The following is an 18,393-nucleotide window of genomic DNA, read 5'->3' on the forward strand; positions in this document are numbered from 1 at the left end:
AGTTTGCTGACCCTTCTTCTAACACACAACATGAGCTTCTGCTTTTGAGTCTTTGCACTATTTGTTTCCTTTGCTTAGAACTTACTTCCCCAGATGATCCTAGGAGTTGTTTCCTTATTCTAGCCAGGTCTCTCTGATGTCATATCATCTGAAAGGCCTTCATTGATCCCCTAATAAAGATAGCACACTTCCTCTACAGGCCCATGTCTTTTTTTTTTTTTTAACCTCTCTCCTATGGTTAATACTTCATCTCGTTGCTTTACTAATAATATTGATTGTATTTTGATAATTCCTAGAGAAAAATGTATGCATTTATAGGCAGAGTATTTTTTTTTTCAGAGTATTTTTTTTATACATTTACCAGTTCATTTACAGTGGACCATCTCTATGGACACAAATGGATTTGTTTTGCAGAGTTTGTTTTAATCATGTTCCTTCTAATGACTTTTCCCCTGAGATTTAGATTGACTTCGGCAGTGCTACTCATATCATACAGTGAAATGACACAGAATGATAGGAAAGAATTGCTTTGTTCTAGATTTTCATCAGTGAAAAAGTAATGTCTTTAACTATTCTGGCTCTTGGTTATGGGTTACACCAGGTTCTGCCCCTATCTGTGGTTTTCAAATAACTATTTAAGGAAAGAGGAGAATTTTCTAACATTTGTACATTTCCCAGAAGCAGAGGAAGCCTCATGCCTAATAAAAGGCTGGTGAATGCAGGGTGAGTAGGGCAATTGGGAGGACATTTCCTAAGGAGAGATGATGAAATGAGAAATTCATGTTAGGACATGACAGCTTTGGAGGATCCATCCCGAAGGAGGAGAGAGACATCAGATTCCAAAAAGTCTACACAGGGTATGCATGATCTTGTTGCTGCAGCCTTTGGAAGTCTACATCAGGGCACCATTTTGAGTGCAAGTGAAGAAAGTTGGTTCACAGGTGCTGCTGCTACACAGAGTGCATGAGCCCCACATGCCGTTATCAACATGACTTCAGTTTAGGGGCATTTCTGGGTTTCAGGTGGCTTGGCATACCCTCAGCGGCTCTGCACCATGGATGCAGAATATCTCAAGTGGCTGCATTTCTTATGTGAGGAATGATGCCAAGACTAACCCAGTGAATGAAACTGAGAGGCAAAGGACACTTGCTGCTAGAAGGGCTGAATCTGAGAAGCAGGCAGAGTTCCAGGCTGGGAGAATTTGAGAGAATGTGGTTGCAGCTGATGCCAAGACTCGATGAATGTGGCATCTTTTCTGACTTGTGGCCCCAACCTGCTTTGGTTGGCAGCCTTACTGATCTTTACTGGTTTCTGAGAGAAGGTGTTTTAGTAAATACCTTATGTAAAATGTGGTGTTACGGAAATTTCTTTTGATTGCTAAGAAGATTCCAACATACTTTGGAATATTTTGTATTCTTTGTATACTTTGTAAGGTAACCTATTCTTTTATATAATATGAATGTACATATCTTGTTCTTTTTTTTAATTTTTTTTAATTTTTATTTATTTATGATAGTCACAGAGAGAGAGAGAGGCGCAGAGACACAGGCAGAGGGAGAAGCAGGCTCCATGCACCAGGAGCCCGATGTGGGATTCGATCCCGGGTCTCCAGGATTGCGCCCTGGGCCAAAGGCAGGCGCCAAACCGCTGCGCCACCCAGGGATCCCTATCTTGTTCTTTTTTAAAAAATTATTTTTTTAAGTAGGTTCCACACCCAACATGGGACTTGAACTCACAACCTTGAGGTCAAGAGTTGCATGCTCTACTGACTAAGCCAGCCAGGCACCCCAGTGCAAGTGTCTTTTCATCTGATGTTTTACTCTACTTTTCAAAAGGATACTGTTAGAAGGACATTGGCTTAGCTCCATCAGAGTGATATGTCTTTACATTATAGAATGTGTCTCCTGCATTTCGGCCCTCCAGCTTTCACTGCCCTTACCTGAACTTGAAAAATGAAAGAGCTTAAGAGTGGCTTCATTGTAAAGGTGATATCAAATTGGTGGATTCCGGTGTGGGGTTCAATACAACTGTAAATTTCATTTCCTAGGTATTTTTAAAGTTCTGAAGCTTTCTGGAGAACAAAATAAATGGTGGTCAAACACCTGTCTCTATAAGCCAGAAATGTACATAAATGGTTATAGATTGTCAAAGATTGGCCCTATTAGGTATAGTAACTGTGGCCTTTTTGTTGTGGCTATTAAATTTGTTGTGGTTAAAATGCCCATGTCCTGAGCCATGTTTCTAAGTCTGCCTTAGGTCATTGGACCTGAAAAGTCTTCTGTAAACATTATTTATTATTTCAAGTCCTTGCTCTTTCACCCTAGAGATATGGAAAGTTAAAAAAAAAAAAAGTTTCTTGTAAATCCCCACCAGGTGTTACCTGCCTGCTTCAGCCCCAGAGAGTCCATCTCATGGCTTGGGACTGCTCAGTGTTTATAATTCTCAGCTATTGATTTTATTCTGGGAGGTTGCAACACATAAATCCTGAGGTCTATTGGTCCTACATGAGGAGGAGCCACAATAATTCATTCTAACACCCTGTATCTGTGGGAGAAAAAAAATGTTGGATTTACTCTAGGCTGTGATCTTTTTCTCTTTCTAAAATCATTATGTTAGTTAAAAAGAGCCCTAGGACCAAAGAGAAGAATGTATCACAGTTTAGGATTAGAGAACTCTTCAGGGAAAGAGCTCAGATTTATAGAAGGAGTTAATAACACCGGCTGGAGATAGGGCTTCTAACTTGGCTCCCTACCGCTCATCACTGGTAATTCCCATTTTTTTCCCCACCTCTGCAATTTCCTCTCATGTCTTACTACAGCTATTTCCCACATTTACACAGTCTGTTGTTTTTCTTTATTTGCTTTTCTGTTCTAGCCTCATCATCTCTCCCACCTACTCTTCCCACCTTTGGGGGTACTCAGTGTCTACTTCTTCCTTGTCCAGTATTAGTTCTGTTTTTCCATCTTCTCCAACATTCTGCCTACATTGTTTTCTGTTCCAGTTTGCACTGCTGGGGTTTTCTCCCTACTATTTCTGGTAAGGGAGACTCCATTGTTTTCAGTATTCTGTTTGTTGTGTGTGCACAGATGCGTGTGTGAGAGAAAGACAGAAGGGGAGAGGGAGGGATAGAAAGACACTGAAATGTTTAAGGCATAGGCTTTTGAAGGGATGGCAAGGGATTTGGCAGGGAAGGGGGAGAAATCTCAACCCTTGGGAATGCTGCCAAACAAGGCATAGGAGGGAGATTCTTCACCAGTGCTATGTGGGCCTCAGTTATCCCTATCTGTGGGGCATCAGTCACTGGACTGTGGCTCCATATTGCACTTGAACATGAGTGAGCCTGGAGAACACAAATTTTCATTTATTTCCTCCAGCAGAACAGGGAAGCTGCCCCTACCCCTTGTTCAGGCTGAGGTGGAGACCTATTAGGCCAGCATGTAATCTCCTTTCCTGAGGTTGCATCTGTCTGGATTCCTGGAACCCTGTCTGTGCATGGAGAGGAAGCACATCCTACAAATGTGCTGGTCAGTATTGGTTTGGGCAGGTGTTTCCCTGGGGTTGGGGCAGGAAGAGAAAGCTCTGAGCTCCATCTTACTTCCACTGCTGAGTGGCGGAGTAAAGACAGAGGTGAGAACATCACAGGAGAGTGAGTGAAGTCAAAAGCAAGGTTGGTGCAGATCAGCCATGATGCAGACACCATGTCAGATACCAGCTGTTGGATATAGTTGTCATTTGCTCTCACGGGTAAGAATTATTATTAAGTTTGAAAGAGACAATCCCCAAGGCTCATCTAAAAGAGAGGTGCATCTAGAGAAACCTTCAGATGAGCACATGGATCTTCAAATAGGTGTAGCTGCAACGGTGGAGGGACTAGAAGAATCTGCAATTCCTCTGCTCTTCTAGAAGTGAGTTGCAAACCCGGAAAGTGAGGGATTATCTACATTGGAGGAAAGTTTATTTTTCTGAAGGTGAGTCTCTAAACAGCAGCTCCATTCAAATTCTGTGGCTGCTCGGCAAACAAGGTTTGTGCTTTTATGGCATTTTTGAAAAAAAAATGGATTTAATGGACTGAGTTCATTTAGACAGGGGAGATCAAATGAATGAGTGGAATTAGAATACACGTCCATTTGGCCACCAGTCATTGTTGAAGCCACTCGACCACCCAACTTCTCTAATTAAATGGCAGTGCATTCCCTGTATAAAGGCTGTGATGGATAAATTAGTACTTGGTAAGTGCTTTGAAGATGAAAATCACGACACGAGTAATGAACAAGGGTTTTTTTTTTTTTTTCCTTTGGGCTGGAAATGGCATCTTTTGTGTTTTCCCGCTCACCACGAGTCACCTGGGTTGACATTGCAGAACGCCTCCTCTCCCACAGGAACAGCAAGAGAGACACAGTAATGACAAGCCTTTATTTGACGTTTACAAGGCAAATTAGGGAAAAGCCTGAATCCATTTCACGTCTGTGCAAGGAATTACACACCATCCATGTATAGACGCAGCTAGTATTTTACATGAATTTATACATTAAGAAATCGCATGAAAATTATCTTGTTTAAACATTCATGAAGAGCAAACATCCCCTGAGAGCACTGAAGACAAATCTAGCTCCTGAGAGCATGGCTCACCTCTCTCAGCACATTCAAAGCTCTACATCTGACCCTCTCCGAAACCAATGGGATGTTGAGGTTTATCTGCTTTGAGGATGTGATTAGTTTTAGGGGGAGGAGCTTAGACCTGCAGACTTGGAAGTAAAGTGTGAGCCATTTGGCAAGGTCCAGCCCCTGCCTGGGGTTACTCTTGCTTCTGTCTGACATCCCTCCCTCACCGGCTCCCCTGCATAGAAGCCAAGACCCTAACTTGTTATATATGTTCCAAACTTTGGGAGCTTTTTGCTCACCACATTCAAGCATTCTCATTTATATATGTTTTCCTTCTCCCAGATTGCTCTGACACAGTGGCAATTAGTCATGCTAGATTGTCCGGGTTGACTAATTACTGGTAGTTTTGACAGGCCCCATCAGAAAGGTTGCAAAACCCCAATGTAAGTTAGGATCCAAGCCGCTGGCTGCCATGCTTCTCACTGTGCCAGAGTATGGAATGTGGTGCATCGTTTCAGCCCTGGCAGTGCCTCACTCTCAGCTGCACCCCCAAATTGGTCACAGCTGAGAGAGCAGCATTCCTAACGTGGCTAGATGGGGGAGGAGTGTAGGGAAGCTCATTGTGAGGATGGGGGGGACGGTGAGGGAGGTATTGTGGGGGTGGGGAGGAACATGGGTGCATCAGAGAGAAAATGCACCGCTAGATAAGGTCCTGAGAAACTGACTAAAATGGCCAAAGGGGAGAAGCAAAAACTCTCCTCTCTGATAGATTCAGATGTAGGCGAAGTGCAAGAGATTTGGGTCATTAATGGGAAAACAATAATGTTTATCTGCTTCCTGCCAATCTGTATCCACTGATAGAGCACAAGTAATTATAGATACTGTAGACACACTGTGGCATTAAGTGTTTGAATTACACTGCTTAACAACACTTCCTGATGTGGCCCTCCAGGCATGGCCAGAGAGCTGGTTTGAGCCAGCAAGTAACACTGTAGGGACATGGCAATGTTGTTTGCACAAGTTTCTCACATTTTCTTTCCCCCAAAAAACTCACTGCAAGCAATGAAAAGGAAAACAAGTTCGAGTTGATACTCATTTGGTTTCTGTTGAATACTTAGCATGTCATTCACATAGCTGTCTTATTAGCAGAGGACACCGACATATTTTATTTGAGAGTTTTTATAGAGTGTGGCTCCTCGTAGGAGCCAAAAGCAGGGTCAGCACCGTAGATTAGAATCAATTCAGTGGAGGGAAAATAAACCTCTGGAATATATTTTACCTTCCCTGAGCACGTCGCAGACATTAGCAATAATGGAACCCTGTCTGTGCATGGAGAGGAAGCATCTACAGCTCAGGCTCCTGCCCATCTTCGTCCTGGACTGTGTGGTCCCATGACCTTCACAGTGGGTGGGATGATTCCCAATTCATCATCTCCTAACTTTATGCTGCTGTGCACAGGACACACACACACACACACACACACACACACACACAGACCCTCAGGGTGTTCTTTCTTTGTGGAGATGGGAGCTGCTGAAAGATGGCCCACACTGAGGTGGTGACTGAGCCTTTCAGGGTGTGGATGTGAGCTGACTCTATCCGCCCTTGATGGTGGCTGTGCCATTCCTGCCAGGCTAAAGCTGCTCAGTTTGCTAGTCTTCTCCAACTTCAGGGAGGCTAGAGAGCCAGAGAAGCTTAGGACCTTTAGTTCACTTTGTCTGTGTGGTTAGCAGAACAATTTGTCAAATAAGCACAGATGCATCAGAAAACCATTAAGCCAGCTCATTAAAAGAGCGCTGGATTCGCTGTTCAAAATGGCTCACTTGCTGTTTCCATGTGTGTTCTCCTGCATTTCAGTTTCTTAATTTTAAGACAAGATGAGTGAAGTACTACAGCAGAGATAGTAAAGCGCAGCATTCCCCTCCTCTCTGCAGTATAAGTCCCTGAGGAGATGGCATCTCCACGAGCTAACTTGTCTACCTTTGCTGCTGCATTTCCTCTTTTTTTTTTTTTTTTTAGATTTTTATTTATTTATTCATGAAAGACACACAGAGAGAAGCAGAGACGTAGGCAGAGGGAGAAGCAGACTTTCTGCGGGGAACCCAATGTGGGACTTAATCCCAGGACCCCAGGATCACACCCTGAGCCAAAGGCAGACACTCAACCGCTGAGTGTGCATTCCTGCATTTCCTTTTTTAACAGAAACTCCAGACACACATGACCAACTTTTACTAAGCTGATCTTGAATGGCTGTTTATATTTCTTACCTATCCTTCCTCCCAGAGTCCTCACTGGACTTGGAGGCCCAGCCCAACCACCATCTAGCAAGTCACCTCTGCAAGCCTCCCTCCTCACTTCTCTGGATCTGGGTGGGGTCTTTCCCTGCTCCGAGTCCTAAAGAATGGTGCTGGTGTGGGCTTCGTCGGGGACTGCATTGAGGCAACTGAAAATCATGTGGGCAATCTGGAGAGTCATCTTGAAGTAGCTTTGCAGTGTAAGGGGTTTGCTTCAGTTCTGTGATTTAGCTGTTCTAAGGTAAAGAGGAGGCCCCACGACTTAAGCCCCTAACAAGGGGAGCTGGCCAGAGTGCTGAACTCAGGCTCGATTCACAATAGTCCCAGACCCTGCTAGCTGCACAGCTGACACATACGCACACACATCATCCACACGTGCTGGTCAGCAATCGTGCCCCCCACCCCCCACTCCAGGACAGACGCAGATAAGAGTGTGTGCAGCAAGCTCCACACTTAGGGCATCACACACGTAAACAGCTAGTGGAATTTGGGGAGTACACTGCATGTGATCGTTCCCAGACCTATTCGAGTTATATTTAGTTTAGGAGAGCTTGAGAATAGTTTGGTGGCAGTGCACTGCCAATCAAATGAATATTAATAGTGTGGGTCTTGGAGCAAAGAAAATGTTTCTTCAGGATCTGATACGTATCTATGAAGGAAAACAGTTCCTCAGTGTTACAAGGCTTGGAGCATGGGGATGTGATGAGCCTTCTGAGAACAGGAATCACCACTACCAGGGAGGAAGAGAACTCTACTCACAGTTTAAATCAAACTGAGCTTCCCTGGTGCTGCCGAACTGAACACTTTCTCCCAACAATTCCTCCTCCCCCTCAACCAGTTATTTCTCTCAGGTTGTATCAATCTCGTTCTTTCTTTGCTGCTGTGCCGTGTATTAATGATTCTCGGAATCTTCCTGTTTATCCCAAACTGAAACACTTGCACCAGAGCTGTCCGCCGCCATCAACTCACTGGCACTCATCTTCCCCCTTCCTGCTCTCCCCTCCAAAGAGAAAGTCAAGGAGTGGGGCCTGCTGGAAAATCCTCTCTTATTCTGGGGAAGCAGGGGTGCCCCCATCCTCCACCTCTCTACATTTTCTCCAGGAGCCATTCTGCATACTTCGCCTTTAGCCTGAGGTTCAGCTTCCCCATTAACAAAGACACAACACTTCACTGAAGCTGAAGTATAAGAAATTTTCTGCTTGATGTGTTTTATGTCCCATTATTATTTTCCCCGTACATCACATGCCTCTCTGAGAAGCACAGGAAAATGTGTCTGGTGCAAGGCTCTGGGGAGGGTCCCCCACCACTTAAAAAGAAGGAGGGAGGGATGGATCCATAAAGAAATTCACCCAAAGCCTCTCCCTCTGCCTTCCCAGGAGGTCTGGACTCCTCTAAGAGTTCTCTCCTACTTGGGAAACTTCCTTTGCATCCACAAACTTCACTGCCAGCCTCCCTGGGATGGCTCTTTCCCTTTTGTCTGGGTTTCTGTAGTGTTGCTACATGTCTGCCCTCTCCTGGTGGTGGGGGCAGGACTGAGAGGTTTTCCCTGTGTAGCCTCTCTGCTGGTCATTATTTATGGGATGAAACTGGAGGCAGGGAAAACACCGATTGGCTCAACATGTGGCTGAGTCAATTCAGTTACTACCTCACTCCCCTCAACAACATCACAATCACAATGGTTTCGTTCTTTTTTTTCCATCAGGTGGGAGAAATCAGAGTCACACATTTGCACATGCAGACCATTCACAGCAATAAAGAAAAATGAATAAAGTATATACAGGCTCCCAAGTTGCGGACTTTCATGGTAAAGAAACCAGGGACAAGGGGAAGACAGCCTCCGAGGTAACAGGGGCGACTGGTAGTTTCCCCCAGAGGTCCCTTTTTGGTCACAGCTCTTAGAGGGCACACCCAAACTCCCATGCAAGGTACATAATCTGGTCATAAAAAGCCTTTCCCCAGGGAGGTGGAAATAAAGCTTCAGCCTTGCTGGGTTCCCAACGGTTGCAGGTACGCTATACCTCCCAGCGCGAGCATTTCCTAGAGTTCCCGAGTTGAATCCCAGAGGACTCTAGAACATCTCTAGAATAGAATTCAGAGCTCACATGGAGAGCTGGGCTCCTCGGCACTAGGCCTGCCCTGGTTCCCCGGGCAGAGTGGCGGCAGGCAGCATACCGAGGCAGGTCAAATACCCACGGGAGAAGTGGGCACACCAGCAAAGGAAACTGTTGGGCACATTCTCAGCGTTCATTCTCAACACTATCCACAGCCGTTTCTAGAAAGAGCTGCGGTGGTGCCCAAACAAAGCCCCCACAGAGAAGCTGGGTGGTGAGATATGGGGGCAAGATGAACAAGTGACAAACAGGAACAGTGTCCCTTAATGAGGAGGCAGTAGGGGTGGTGACCCTACTGGAGGCAAGCAGAGTTGGCTCACCTTCCCTAAGCTCTGCTTGGCTGAGGCTACACAGGCCTCTTCCTGAACCACCTCCTCTTGCAAACCGCCATCCCGCTAATAAGCCATTGACCTTGAGTGTGAATGTGGGGCTGATTTGCTGCTCTGTCTTGGGGAACCCCAGGGGCCTGGTGGCTTAACGGCAAGAAATCCTCCTTGTCATAGCAGCCATCGGTTTTTCTCTTCTCCTGCCGCCGTGATCAAATTAGCAAGCTGCTTCTCTTCAGAGGAAATGTGGCCATGGGTCCCAGGAGGCACTGCCCATTTGCCTGTCTGATGGGTTTGGGAAGGGAAAGCAGGGATGTAGGTGAGCGCGTCCCTCCCCGCCCAGCCCCACAGGGCCTCTCCCACCTTGGACAGCCAGCCGGCCCGCAGCGGGACCACAGGGAGGGGGTGCTGGGGTCTTAGCTGCAGGAGGCCTGGCAGCTGGCCGCGTACACACTGCTGCCCACCGTGCCCCCGCTGCTCAGGCTGCTGGTGGGGCACTTCAGGGGCCTCATGCTGCTGTCTCTCTGCACGTGCAAGTGCTCGAGCCGCCAGCGCTCCCAGCTCCTCCGAAACTCCATCTGGACCTTCCGTGGGAAAAGGAGGGGAACAAAAGCCATCATGCAAACCAACTGCCCACAAAATGGCCCCGTTATTACATTAGTAGGGAAGGGGAAAAAAAAATCCACTGCATTATATTAAGAGACACGAGTCAAGGCCTTCGGGCGCCTAAATTAATATCCCAATAAAATTGTTTATCGTTGTCTCCTATTTTCTGCCTCTCCTCAGGAGAGAGATGAGGTTGATGATCTAATTGGTCGCTTCCATCTCTAAACTCCGTGACTCAGCTAAGTACCTTTCACAATCCATCACGGTATTATTTAACGGAAGAGAACGAGAGCGAGAGCAATGCGGGAGAGCAGAGCGGAGAGATGGGAGGGAGAGAACGAGGAGGAGGGGGAGCCTGACTTCAGGGCAGCGTGGAGCGGAGATGGCCCGAGCCTGCCTGCGGGGATGGCCCTGGGGTCCTGGGCCACGTCACCGGACCTGGGCGTGGGTGCAGGAGGGAGGACAGCAGACACCGCCTAGGGCCACCCAGCCCCGTGCCACCTCACTGCCCCGCTGAACGTGGGTGGTGGGTGTGCTGATGGGGGTGGAGGGGTGGGGAGAGGGGGGGGACAACGGGACACCCGAGGCTGAGGGGGGCTTCTGCTCAGGTGGCAGCACGGAGACCAATCTTGTCTCACAGCCCTTAACTGTGGCAGGTGGGGAGAAAAGTGGTAAACTGAGGCACATCTGTGGGAAGCCACCATGGGGACTGAAGTGGTTTCATGGACACCGGCAGGAAAAGGGACTCTGTTATGTACCCTCGCCCCCCCCACCCATGACAACTGATATTAAAAGCCACCAATTGGGGCGCCTGGGTGGCTCAGTTGGTTAAGCGTCTGCCTTCAGCTCAGGTCATGATCCCAGGGTCCTGGGATGGAGCCCTGCGTCAGGATCCCTGCTTAGTGGGGAGTCTGCTTCTCCTTCTGCCCCTCACCCTGCTCGTGCTCTCTCTCTCTCTCTCTCACTCTCTCTGTGTCTCTCAAATCAATCAATCAATCAATCAATCTTTAAAATAAAAGCCACCATTTATTGGCCACTTACTACATGCCGAGCACTCCCCGGAGATTATTTTAGTTAACTTTCTCGGCAACCCTGTGAAGCAGCTCCTGTTATTCTTGCCCGCTGCAAGGTGGAGAAACTGAGGGGCAGAGTACTTCAGAATTTCCCTTGGGTCTCAGCCAGGATCCAAACCTAGATCTGGGCTGACCTCAAAGCTGGCATCCTAAGCACTGGCCTCCTGGCTTCCAGGACTGTCTAGGTCATGCTGGTTTCTGGCATGTGTCCTGCCCACTCAGCTGGGAGCACCTCAAGGGCCGGGACCCCATCTTCCTCATCTGGGATCCCTTGGACCCAGCCCAGTGCCTGGCAAACAGCAGGCCTTCCCTACGTGCTTTGTAAATGACCCGAAGGAAGGAGAGAGTGACAAAATGAGCATCTGACTCTGGGCTCTTTTGGCTACGAAACAGCAGAGGGGACACCGTGAATCTGACTCCCGTCCTAGTACTTAGGGCGGAGCACTTCCTCACACTAAGCCTACCTGACTCCCTGCCTCTGGCTAGGCCCTGGCTCTGGGATTTGGGAAGACTGGGTTAAGCTCTTTCATTTTTGTTTACACTTGGGGGGAGAGGCAAAGTCACTGCCCCATGTCCCACAGCTGGGTAGTGGCAGATCTGGGACCAGCACTCAGGCTCCTGAGTCAGATCCCTGGTGAGAGGACACGAACCACAGCAGAACCATCCCCAGGCCTCCCCTCCCTGTGCCCACTCTCCTGGCAGCTGAGGCAGGACCAACGTCCAGGCCATCTTTTCTCTTCCGGTCAAAAGTACCTAGCATTGCCATGGCAACCCCCAGGTCTGGAGAACAGCTTTTGTGGACAGAGATCTCAGCCCAGGAGCCACGTGTGTTTTTGTGGCCCAGTGAAGGTGACGTTCTGTTCTTGTGCTGGGAGGAGCCAGGCCCTGAAGTGTCCATGGAGAACTGGGCAGTGCACTTGAACAAGGCAAATGTGGAGCAGGTCTCCTGGACCCCACAGCAGGAGCCTGGGAGAGCCCCAGGGGAGAGGCCAGCGGGGGATCTGGTGATCCTGGGGTCCTTAGTTGCCAAGGGCCCAGGGGGATGTGTGCCCACCCCTCCCTCCTGACAAAGCTGGGCCAGCTTTGGGGCCAAATGAAGCGGGGAGGTGATGGGTGACAGGCTTTGAGGGATGGAGTCAGGAGACTACTCAGCCTCGGCCTGGGACTCTCCGCAGCAGTGGTGGGGAGGCCTCGCAGGGGTGTGTGTTGGGGTGGGGGGCATGTGTTGCAGCTGGCGTGGCTCGGAGGAAAAGGAGGGAGAAGTGGGAAATGGGAACCTCATGGGGTCGAGAAGGGGCAGAAGGGAACTTCACTCTCTCGGCCCGCACAGGGACACCGTCCACCCTGCCCCTGTCCCTGGGAGATCAAGCAGCAGAGGTCAGGGCCAGGTAGCACATCGCCCCTCTGGCTGAGAACCATTAGCCACCACACAGAGCTTGTGGTTCCTCATAACTCAACATTTTCTTCAGTTCTTTAGGAAGTTCTTTGCGAGGGCTCAGATGTTGGGGAGGACCAGGGCTGGAGCATCCTGCTGCTCCCGTGCATCAGGGGCCTGTAGGACAAGGCCCCTGTGAGTGTTCTCTACACCGACCTCCTCTCCTTCCCTGGCCCACCCCACCCTGAGCCCGGGCAGCTGCCTGAGACCGGCCCCTAGGGATGGCCAGAAGGTATTCAGGGGCCACTCTGTGCCAGGCGCCGCCTCCCCCTCCCAGCCCCTGCAGCCCTGAAGCATTAGTGGGGACCCCTCCCCATGTACCGGCTCTATCACCTTTTAGCTGTTGAACTGTGGCTGTTCTTTTCACTAAGTCTTAATTTTCTCACCTGTAAACTGAGAGAGCACCTGCTACATCGATGAGATTTGATACAGAATAAACACTCAGGAAGTGTTTCCCTCCCGTTTAGAGACCCACATGCTCTGAGCATCATTAACACCATTTTGCAGAAGAGGAAATGGGTATCAAACTGCGGGCATGTGACTTCCCCAAAGTCACACAGCTCATCAAGTGACATTGCCTGGATGGGAGCAAAGGCCTGACGCCAAAGCCTGCGTCCCGCATCTTCCCACTGCATCACCTTGCTCTTTAGAGCCATCTCACGACCCCCTGGAATACCACGGTCCCCACCCGCGGCCACCCCCATGTCCCCTGCACCCAGAGCACAAGTAAAATTAATGTATGAATGCAGACTCTTACGATCTCTCAATTCCGGAGTATCAGACTCAGGGACAGAGCCATAGAAAGAGCCCCAGTTCTTGGCGGAGCAGTGTCCACGGCTCACCTGAACCCCAGCCTCACTGATGGAAATCCTCAGCTGGGCCTACACAGTTAACACAGTCCTCAGTTTGCCCTCCAGACTCTGGAATGGGAGATTTCCCCCCTCTCTTCCCTGCTGGGGTTAATGCTCTTGGGGCTACATCTCCAGGTGACCCTGGTGCCACATGCAGTACTCTGCTTTGTTTCCCCTCTGGAAGGAATGGGAGGTGGTGCTGTGGCTTTTGTGATGTCCAGTCTGACGGTGTGGGTTTGCTTCTGACCTGCTCCAGTGCAAAGCTGGGTACCTGGGTGGAAGGGGCCCTTGCCAGGCACCAGAGGACAGATAACCCCTCCTCCCAGGGGCCCAGAGTCTTGGAGAGGGGAGAGCTATGGTCCAGGAGGGTCTGCAGCGGAGGGTGCAGGTCAGCGACAGCCCCCTTCTGCACCGCAGCAACCGGAAAGCCACTGGAGGAGTGCACCCCTTTGCTATGGTGGGCCGGGGCTCTCACCTGCACAGAGTGTGGGTGCTTACCTCCCTCCCTTAGGATGCACTTGAATCCCAGCTCTGCCCCCACTCCCAGGCCAAGCCTGGGCCATGCTTCCGAATTCTCTCTGATATTCAATGATCTTGTGTGAAATATTGGAATATTCAAACCATAATTTTAGCAGGGATTTTTTTGGGGGGCGGGTGGAAACAGTGCCAATGAAATAAGATAGTGATGATTAAAGACCCAGGTGACTTGGGCACGTCTGCTGGTGAATCATCTTGTAACCACCACCTGTTCACTAAGGACCCCCTTAACACAAGGCCGGATCTCCCCCAGGTTCACGTCCATTAGGGTATGCTTGTGCACGTGTGTGCGTATGTGTGTGTGTTAGAGAGACGCCCATGCACAGAAAACAATACATCGACAAGATGCCTCCTCAGCTCTAGTGACTAGTGGGATGGGTAGGGCGTTTCAGCTGGAAAGACTGATGGGAGTCCCCACTGACAACTCCAGAGCAACCCATAAATATAGGAGCAGCCCAAGGGGCCCCACTGTCCCCCCCCCTTGGGCCTTACCTCATTGTTGACAAAGCAGTACAATATGGCCACCAGCAGCCCCTGGAAACAAGAGTCATGTCAGCAGGGAGGAAGCAGGAGGGAGGCTGCCCTGCAGGTAGGCCCTGACGCTCCTCGGGGCTCCAGCCCCAACATCCCCCTCCTCAGGCTGGGCAGCCCCAGAGCACTGGGTTCCTTCTCCTTCCCTTTCTAGAGAAACTCAAAGCCCTTGCTTAGATCCTGCAGAAGCTCTTCAATCACCCTCTCCTTGAGGCGCTCTGGCCCGAGAAAGTACACCACCTCGGGTCACAGGCCATCTTTCCTACCATGCCTCTATCTGCTCACTCAGTGCTCCCGAGCTGTGATCTGCATATGGCCGTGTGAATGCACACATGTGAAGGGCACGTGCATGGGCCTAGGTGTGTGGCCCTCCCACAAGCCTCCCGAGGGGCCGGGACCAGGTTCTCCTATATCGACAGCCCCAGTGATGCTCACACACCCTCAGCATTATCTAATACTAGCGGAGAGGATGAATTCTTGGCTTTGGAAACTATGTGGCCTGGCAAATCTTGTTTTAACATCTCCAAGCATCAGTTTCATCCTCTGTAAAACCAGATGACCCCACACAACCTCCTGGGATGCCATGAGGATAAACGCACAATGTGTGCAAAGCCCTGGCAGGGTGTTTGCCACCCAGTAGCAGCCCAGTAGATGGCAGCTGTGATTGATGCCAGGCTGGATTGCCCATGGCTACCTCTGCAAAGGCTTCTTGTCCCATGGTCCCATGCGCTTACAGAGGAGACCGGCCTAGGTGCCCGATGCCAATCTAGCCCTGGCTCTGCTCCAGCCACAGAACTCTGGGCACCTCCCGCTTTCCTCCCAGGCCCCAGATGCCCATGTGCATGGTGCAGGCCATGTGCATGGTGCGTGGTCTCCAGCCCACTCCCACCCAAGGACTTGGCAAGTGAGGACCCCCAGCCATGAGGTCACCTGGAAGGAGGTGAAGGAGAGCTCTGTGAACAGCTTGATGAAGCGCAGCATCCCCCGGGCGTGTTCATCCATCACGAAGGCAAAGATGACCTCGTGGGTCCCCAGCAGGGGGATAAGCGTCAGTGTGGACTTGGCAAGTCTGGGGGTGGGGTGAAGACATGGTTCTGGATCCCTCCCAGTGGATTCTTTTCCCCTTTCCATGCCCTGACCCCGTGTCTTAGGTGACAGAAACTCTCCCACCCCAAACACACTGGTATGGGCTGCCTGGCGGTGGGGGGGGTCAAGACCCCCAGAAGCCTGGGAGCTGCCCAGGTCCAGGGCCAAGAACAAGGCTCGGGGACCCAGATAGGGCTGGGGCAGGGAGAAGGTCATGCAGGGTCCTGAGCTCAGCATCCCAGGATCTGTCTCTTCAGGAAGCAAGGGCCGAGGGCGCCCAGCAAAGCCTGCTCAGGCACATCACCTGCACTTGATGTCTGTCTTGCACATGAGATTGGCTTTCAGTTTGGACACCACGATGCAGATGACCCGGATAAAGATGAGGAAGTTCACCTGCAGGGGGGTGGGGAGGGTAGCTGAAGGCCCTCTCTAAACACCCACCATCTCCCCACCTTCCCCCAGTGACACCTGGTGGGACTGCCACTCCCACCCTGACACCGTCACTCACCCCAATGGCAAAGAGGATGGGCAGCCGGATGATGAGCCAGTAATTCATGTTCGAGTTCCTGGTCCAGCAGCTGGAGAGGAAGGCAGACACAGAGGCACCTCATGGGATGCACAGGGCCCCCCAGCTCACAGTGTAGGCACAGGGGCACACGGCCACACATGGCCATGCAAAGTGACACACACAGAGCCACACAAACACTGCCACCATGAGTCCCAACAACCAGTCCCATGGATTCATGCAGAATCCTTCAAGCCACACACACACACACCCCGAGTCCTAAATACATGGTCATTCACACCTACACACACACACACACACACACACACAGAGTCTTAAATACTTGGTCACACAGAGAGTTTCACACGACCCCTTCATGAACTTAAAAAGGCTCATGTGTGTACCTAGCATCATACACCAAATAGCAGAAATATTTCATGGTTATTACAGAAAAACCATTGCATACCCAGGGATCCAGCCCCGTTCGTTATCACACAGTCCCGGGGAGGGACAGGGAAGGGGTACTAGAGAACGAAATTTGTAGATTAAGCTCCTGGTCCCTCAGTTTATCCTCCCAACAGGTAGTAGGCACATACCCCAGGGGCCAAGGATTCCTGTGGGGTCTGAGAACAGGGACCTCGGCACACATGTGCCCAGGAGCAGGACACTCACCCCTCATCCTCATAGAGGTACTTGACAATGCCCCAAGGGATAACAAACAGCAGGGGAACACCTAAAAGGAGAATGGGAAAAGAGAGGGGAGAGAGGCTGGCAGGCCCGAGCTTACCAGGGGCACACTCAGGCCTCGCTTACCCAGGCCTCTCCCACCTCCGGCCCCTCCCCTTCGCCTGGCTACGAAGCCACTTTCTAGCAGGTGTGGAACCAGGCTGATCTGGGAGCGTGGGGGGGGGGGCGGGGGGGCCGAACACCCTCCCACCCCTGGCCAACTCCCTGGACTCTTTCTCAGAGAGAGGATCCCACACGTTACGGCGTATCTCTACTCACCAGGCCCCCACCCCCACCTCCCAGGCACATCATCGGGGCTTGCCCCCAAATCCTGGCTGAGACATGAGGATGTAGACACCCACGTAATGGAGGGACAAGGCCACGGAGGGGGAGAACATGCTGGATGAGGTGGGAACAGGCCAACCCTGTGATGCCCTTCTCCTCCTGCCGTGGTCCCCACGTCCATCTCAGCCAACTCCTCGGGCACCGGAAGCCCCTCCAGCCGCCCGTTCCCTACCCTCCCTACCCTCACGCTGCAGGTGGCTGAGCAGAAGCCTGGAGTAGAGACAGGGGCCTGTCCCTGACGCCAACAGCCCAACCAACGGCGCAGGGGCCCACGGTAACAGCAGCTCCAACACGACACTTTCCAGTCGGCTGAGACTCAACTAGTGTGGCAGCAGCCTCCAGGAAGGCCCCCGACCCCCACGTCCCGGTATTCGCACCAGGGTGTAGCCTACGCTGTATCGGGATTGCTCTGCGTGACCAGTCACATACACAGAGGTGACGGCACGTCACTTCTGAGGTTAGGTTATAAAAGACTGTTTTAAAAGGTGATAAAAGGCTTGCCCTGGGTTCTCTCTCTCAATCTGATCACTTGCTCTGGGGGACACCAGTTGCCAGGTCATGAGGGCGCTCAGGTAGCCTGTGGAGGCCCCTGTGGCAAGGAGCAGAGGCTCCAGCCAACAGCAGCAAGGTGCTGTGCTTTCTGACAACCCTGGGGGTTTGCGAGGGATTCTCCAACCCCAGTGAAGACCTGTGGGGACAGCAACCCAGGGGGACATCCTGACAGCATCTCTGTTAGAGACCTTCAACCAGAGGCGTGCTGCTGAATTGAACCCAGATTCCTGTCCATAGAAACTGCAATAAGAATTGCTGCTCCCCGGGCAGCCCGGGTGGCTCAGCAGTTTAGCGCCGAGATCCTGGAGACCCGGGATCGAGTCCCACGTCAGGCTCCCCGCATGGAGGCTGTTTCTCCCTCTGCCTGTGTGTGTGTCTCTCTCTCTCATGAATAAATAAATAAAATCTTAAAAAAAAAAAAAAAAAAGAATTGCTGCTCCCAGTAGCTACGCCGTGGGGTCTTCCATTCCACAGCAGAAGATAACTCATTCATCTGGTTTCCAGTCCCATCAGGGTTGAGCCTCAGTGCCTGGCGCACCCTGAGGGCTCAGCACAGTTGCTGACTTCATACGGACTGCCCGTGCTCACAGACGGAGATGAATCAGGAGCTCAGGAGGGTACAGGTGGGACCGGAATGCAGGGCTGCTGTCCCACGCCCAAGCCACCTTCGCTGGCTTTTTGCACCAACTCTCCACGCCTGTCCCTATGGGTTCCTCTCCCAGGTGGGAGACGTGGGCGTCAGAGATAGGCAAGAGTGTGAGGATTAAGGTGTGTGGACACAGATGTGAGTGTGTGTGGTGTGTGTGTAGGGGG

At 50.9% G+C, this 18,393-nt stretch overlaps 1 protein-coding gene across 4 annotated transcripts in view; it reads right to left on the bottom strand.

Moving 5' to 3' along the window:
- Positions 1 to 4,394: 4,394 nt before the first annotated feature.
- Positions 4,395 to 18,393, bottom strand: part of GLP1R (glucagon like peptide 1 receptor) — a 46,274-nt gene continuing 32,275 nt past the window's right edge. For 2 of the 4 annotated variants that reach the window (XM_077904159.1, XM_077904157.1), the window contains 7 exons: positions 16,630 to 16,690; positions 15,961 to 16,030; positions 15,757 to 15,845; positions 15,297 to 15,435; positions 14,328 to 14,369; positions 9,798 to 9,917; positions 4,395 to 9,618 (listed from right to left, as the gene is read on the bottom strand). In XM_077904159.1, the coding sequence (XP_077760285.1) occupies positions 9,505 to 9,618; positions 9,798 to 9,917; positions 14,328 to 14,369; positions 15,297 to 15,435; positions 15,757 to 15,845; positions 15,961 to 16,030; positions 16,630 to 16,690 (635 nt within the window). In that variant the 3' untranslated portion in view covers positions 4,395 to 9,504. Of the gene's footprint in view, positions 9,918 to 14,327; positions 14,370 to 15,296; positions 15,436 to 15,756; positions 15,846 to 15,960; positions 16,031 to 16,629; positions 16,691 to 18,393 lie in introns of all 4 variants that reach the window. The other 2 variants (XR_013383585.1, XM_077904158.1) reach the window with 2 other exon arrangements.

The sequence above is a fragment of the Canis aureus genome, chromosome 7, assembly GCF_053574225.1.
Source record: "Canis aureus isolate CA01 chromosome 7, VMU_Caureus_v.1.0, whole genome shotgun sequence".
NCBI classification, from domain to species: Eukaryota; Metazoa; Chordata; class Mammalia; order Carnivora; family Canidae; genus Canis; species Canis aureus.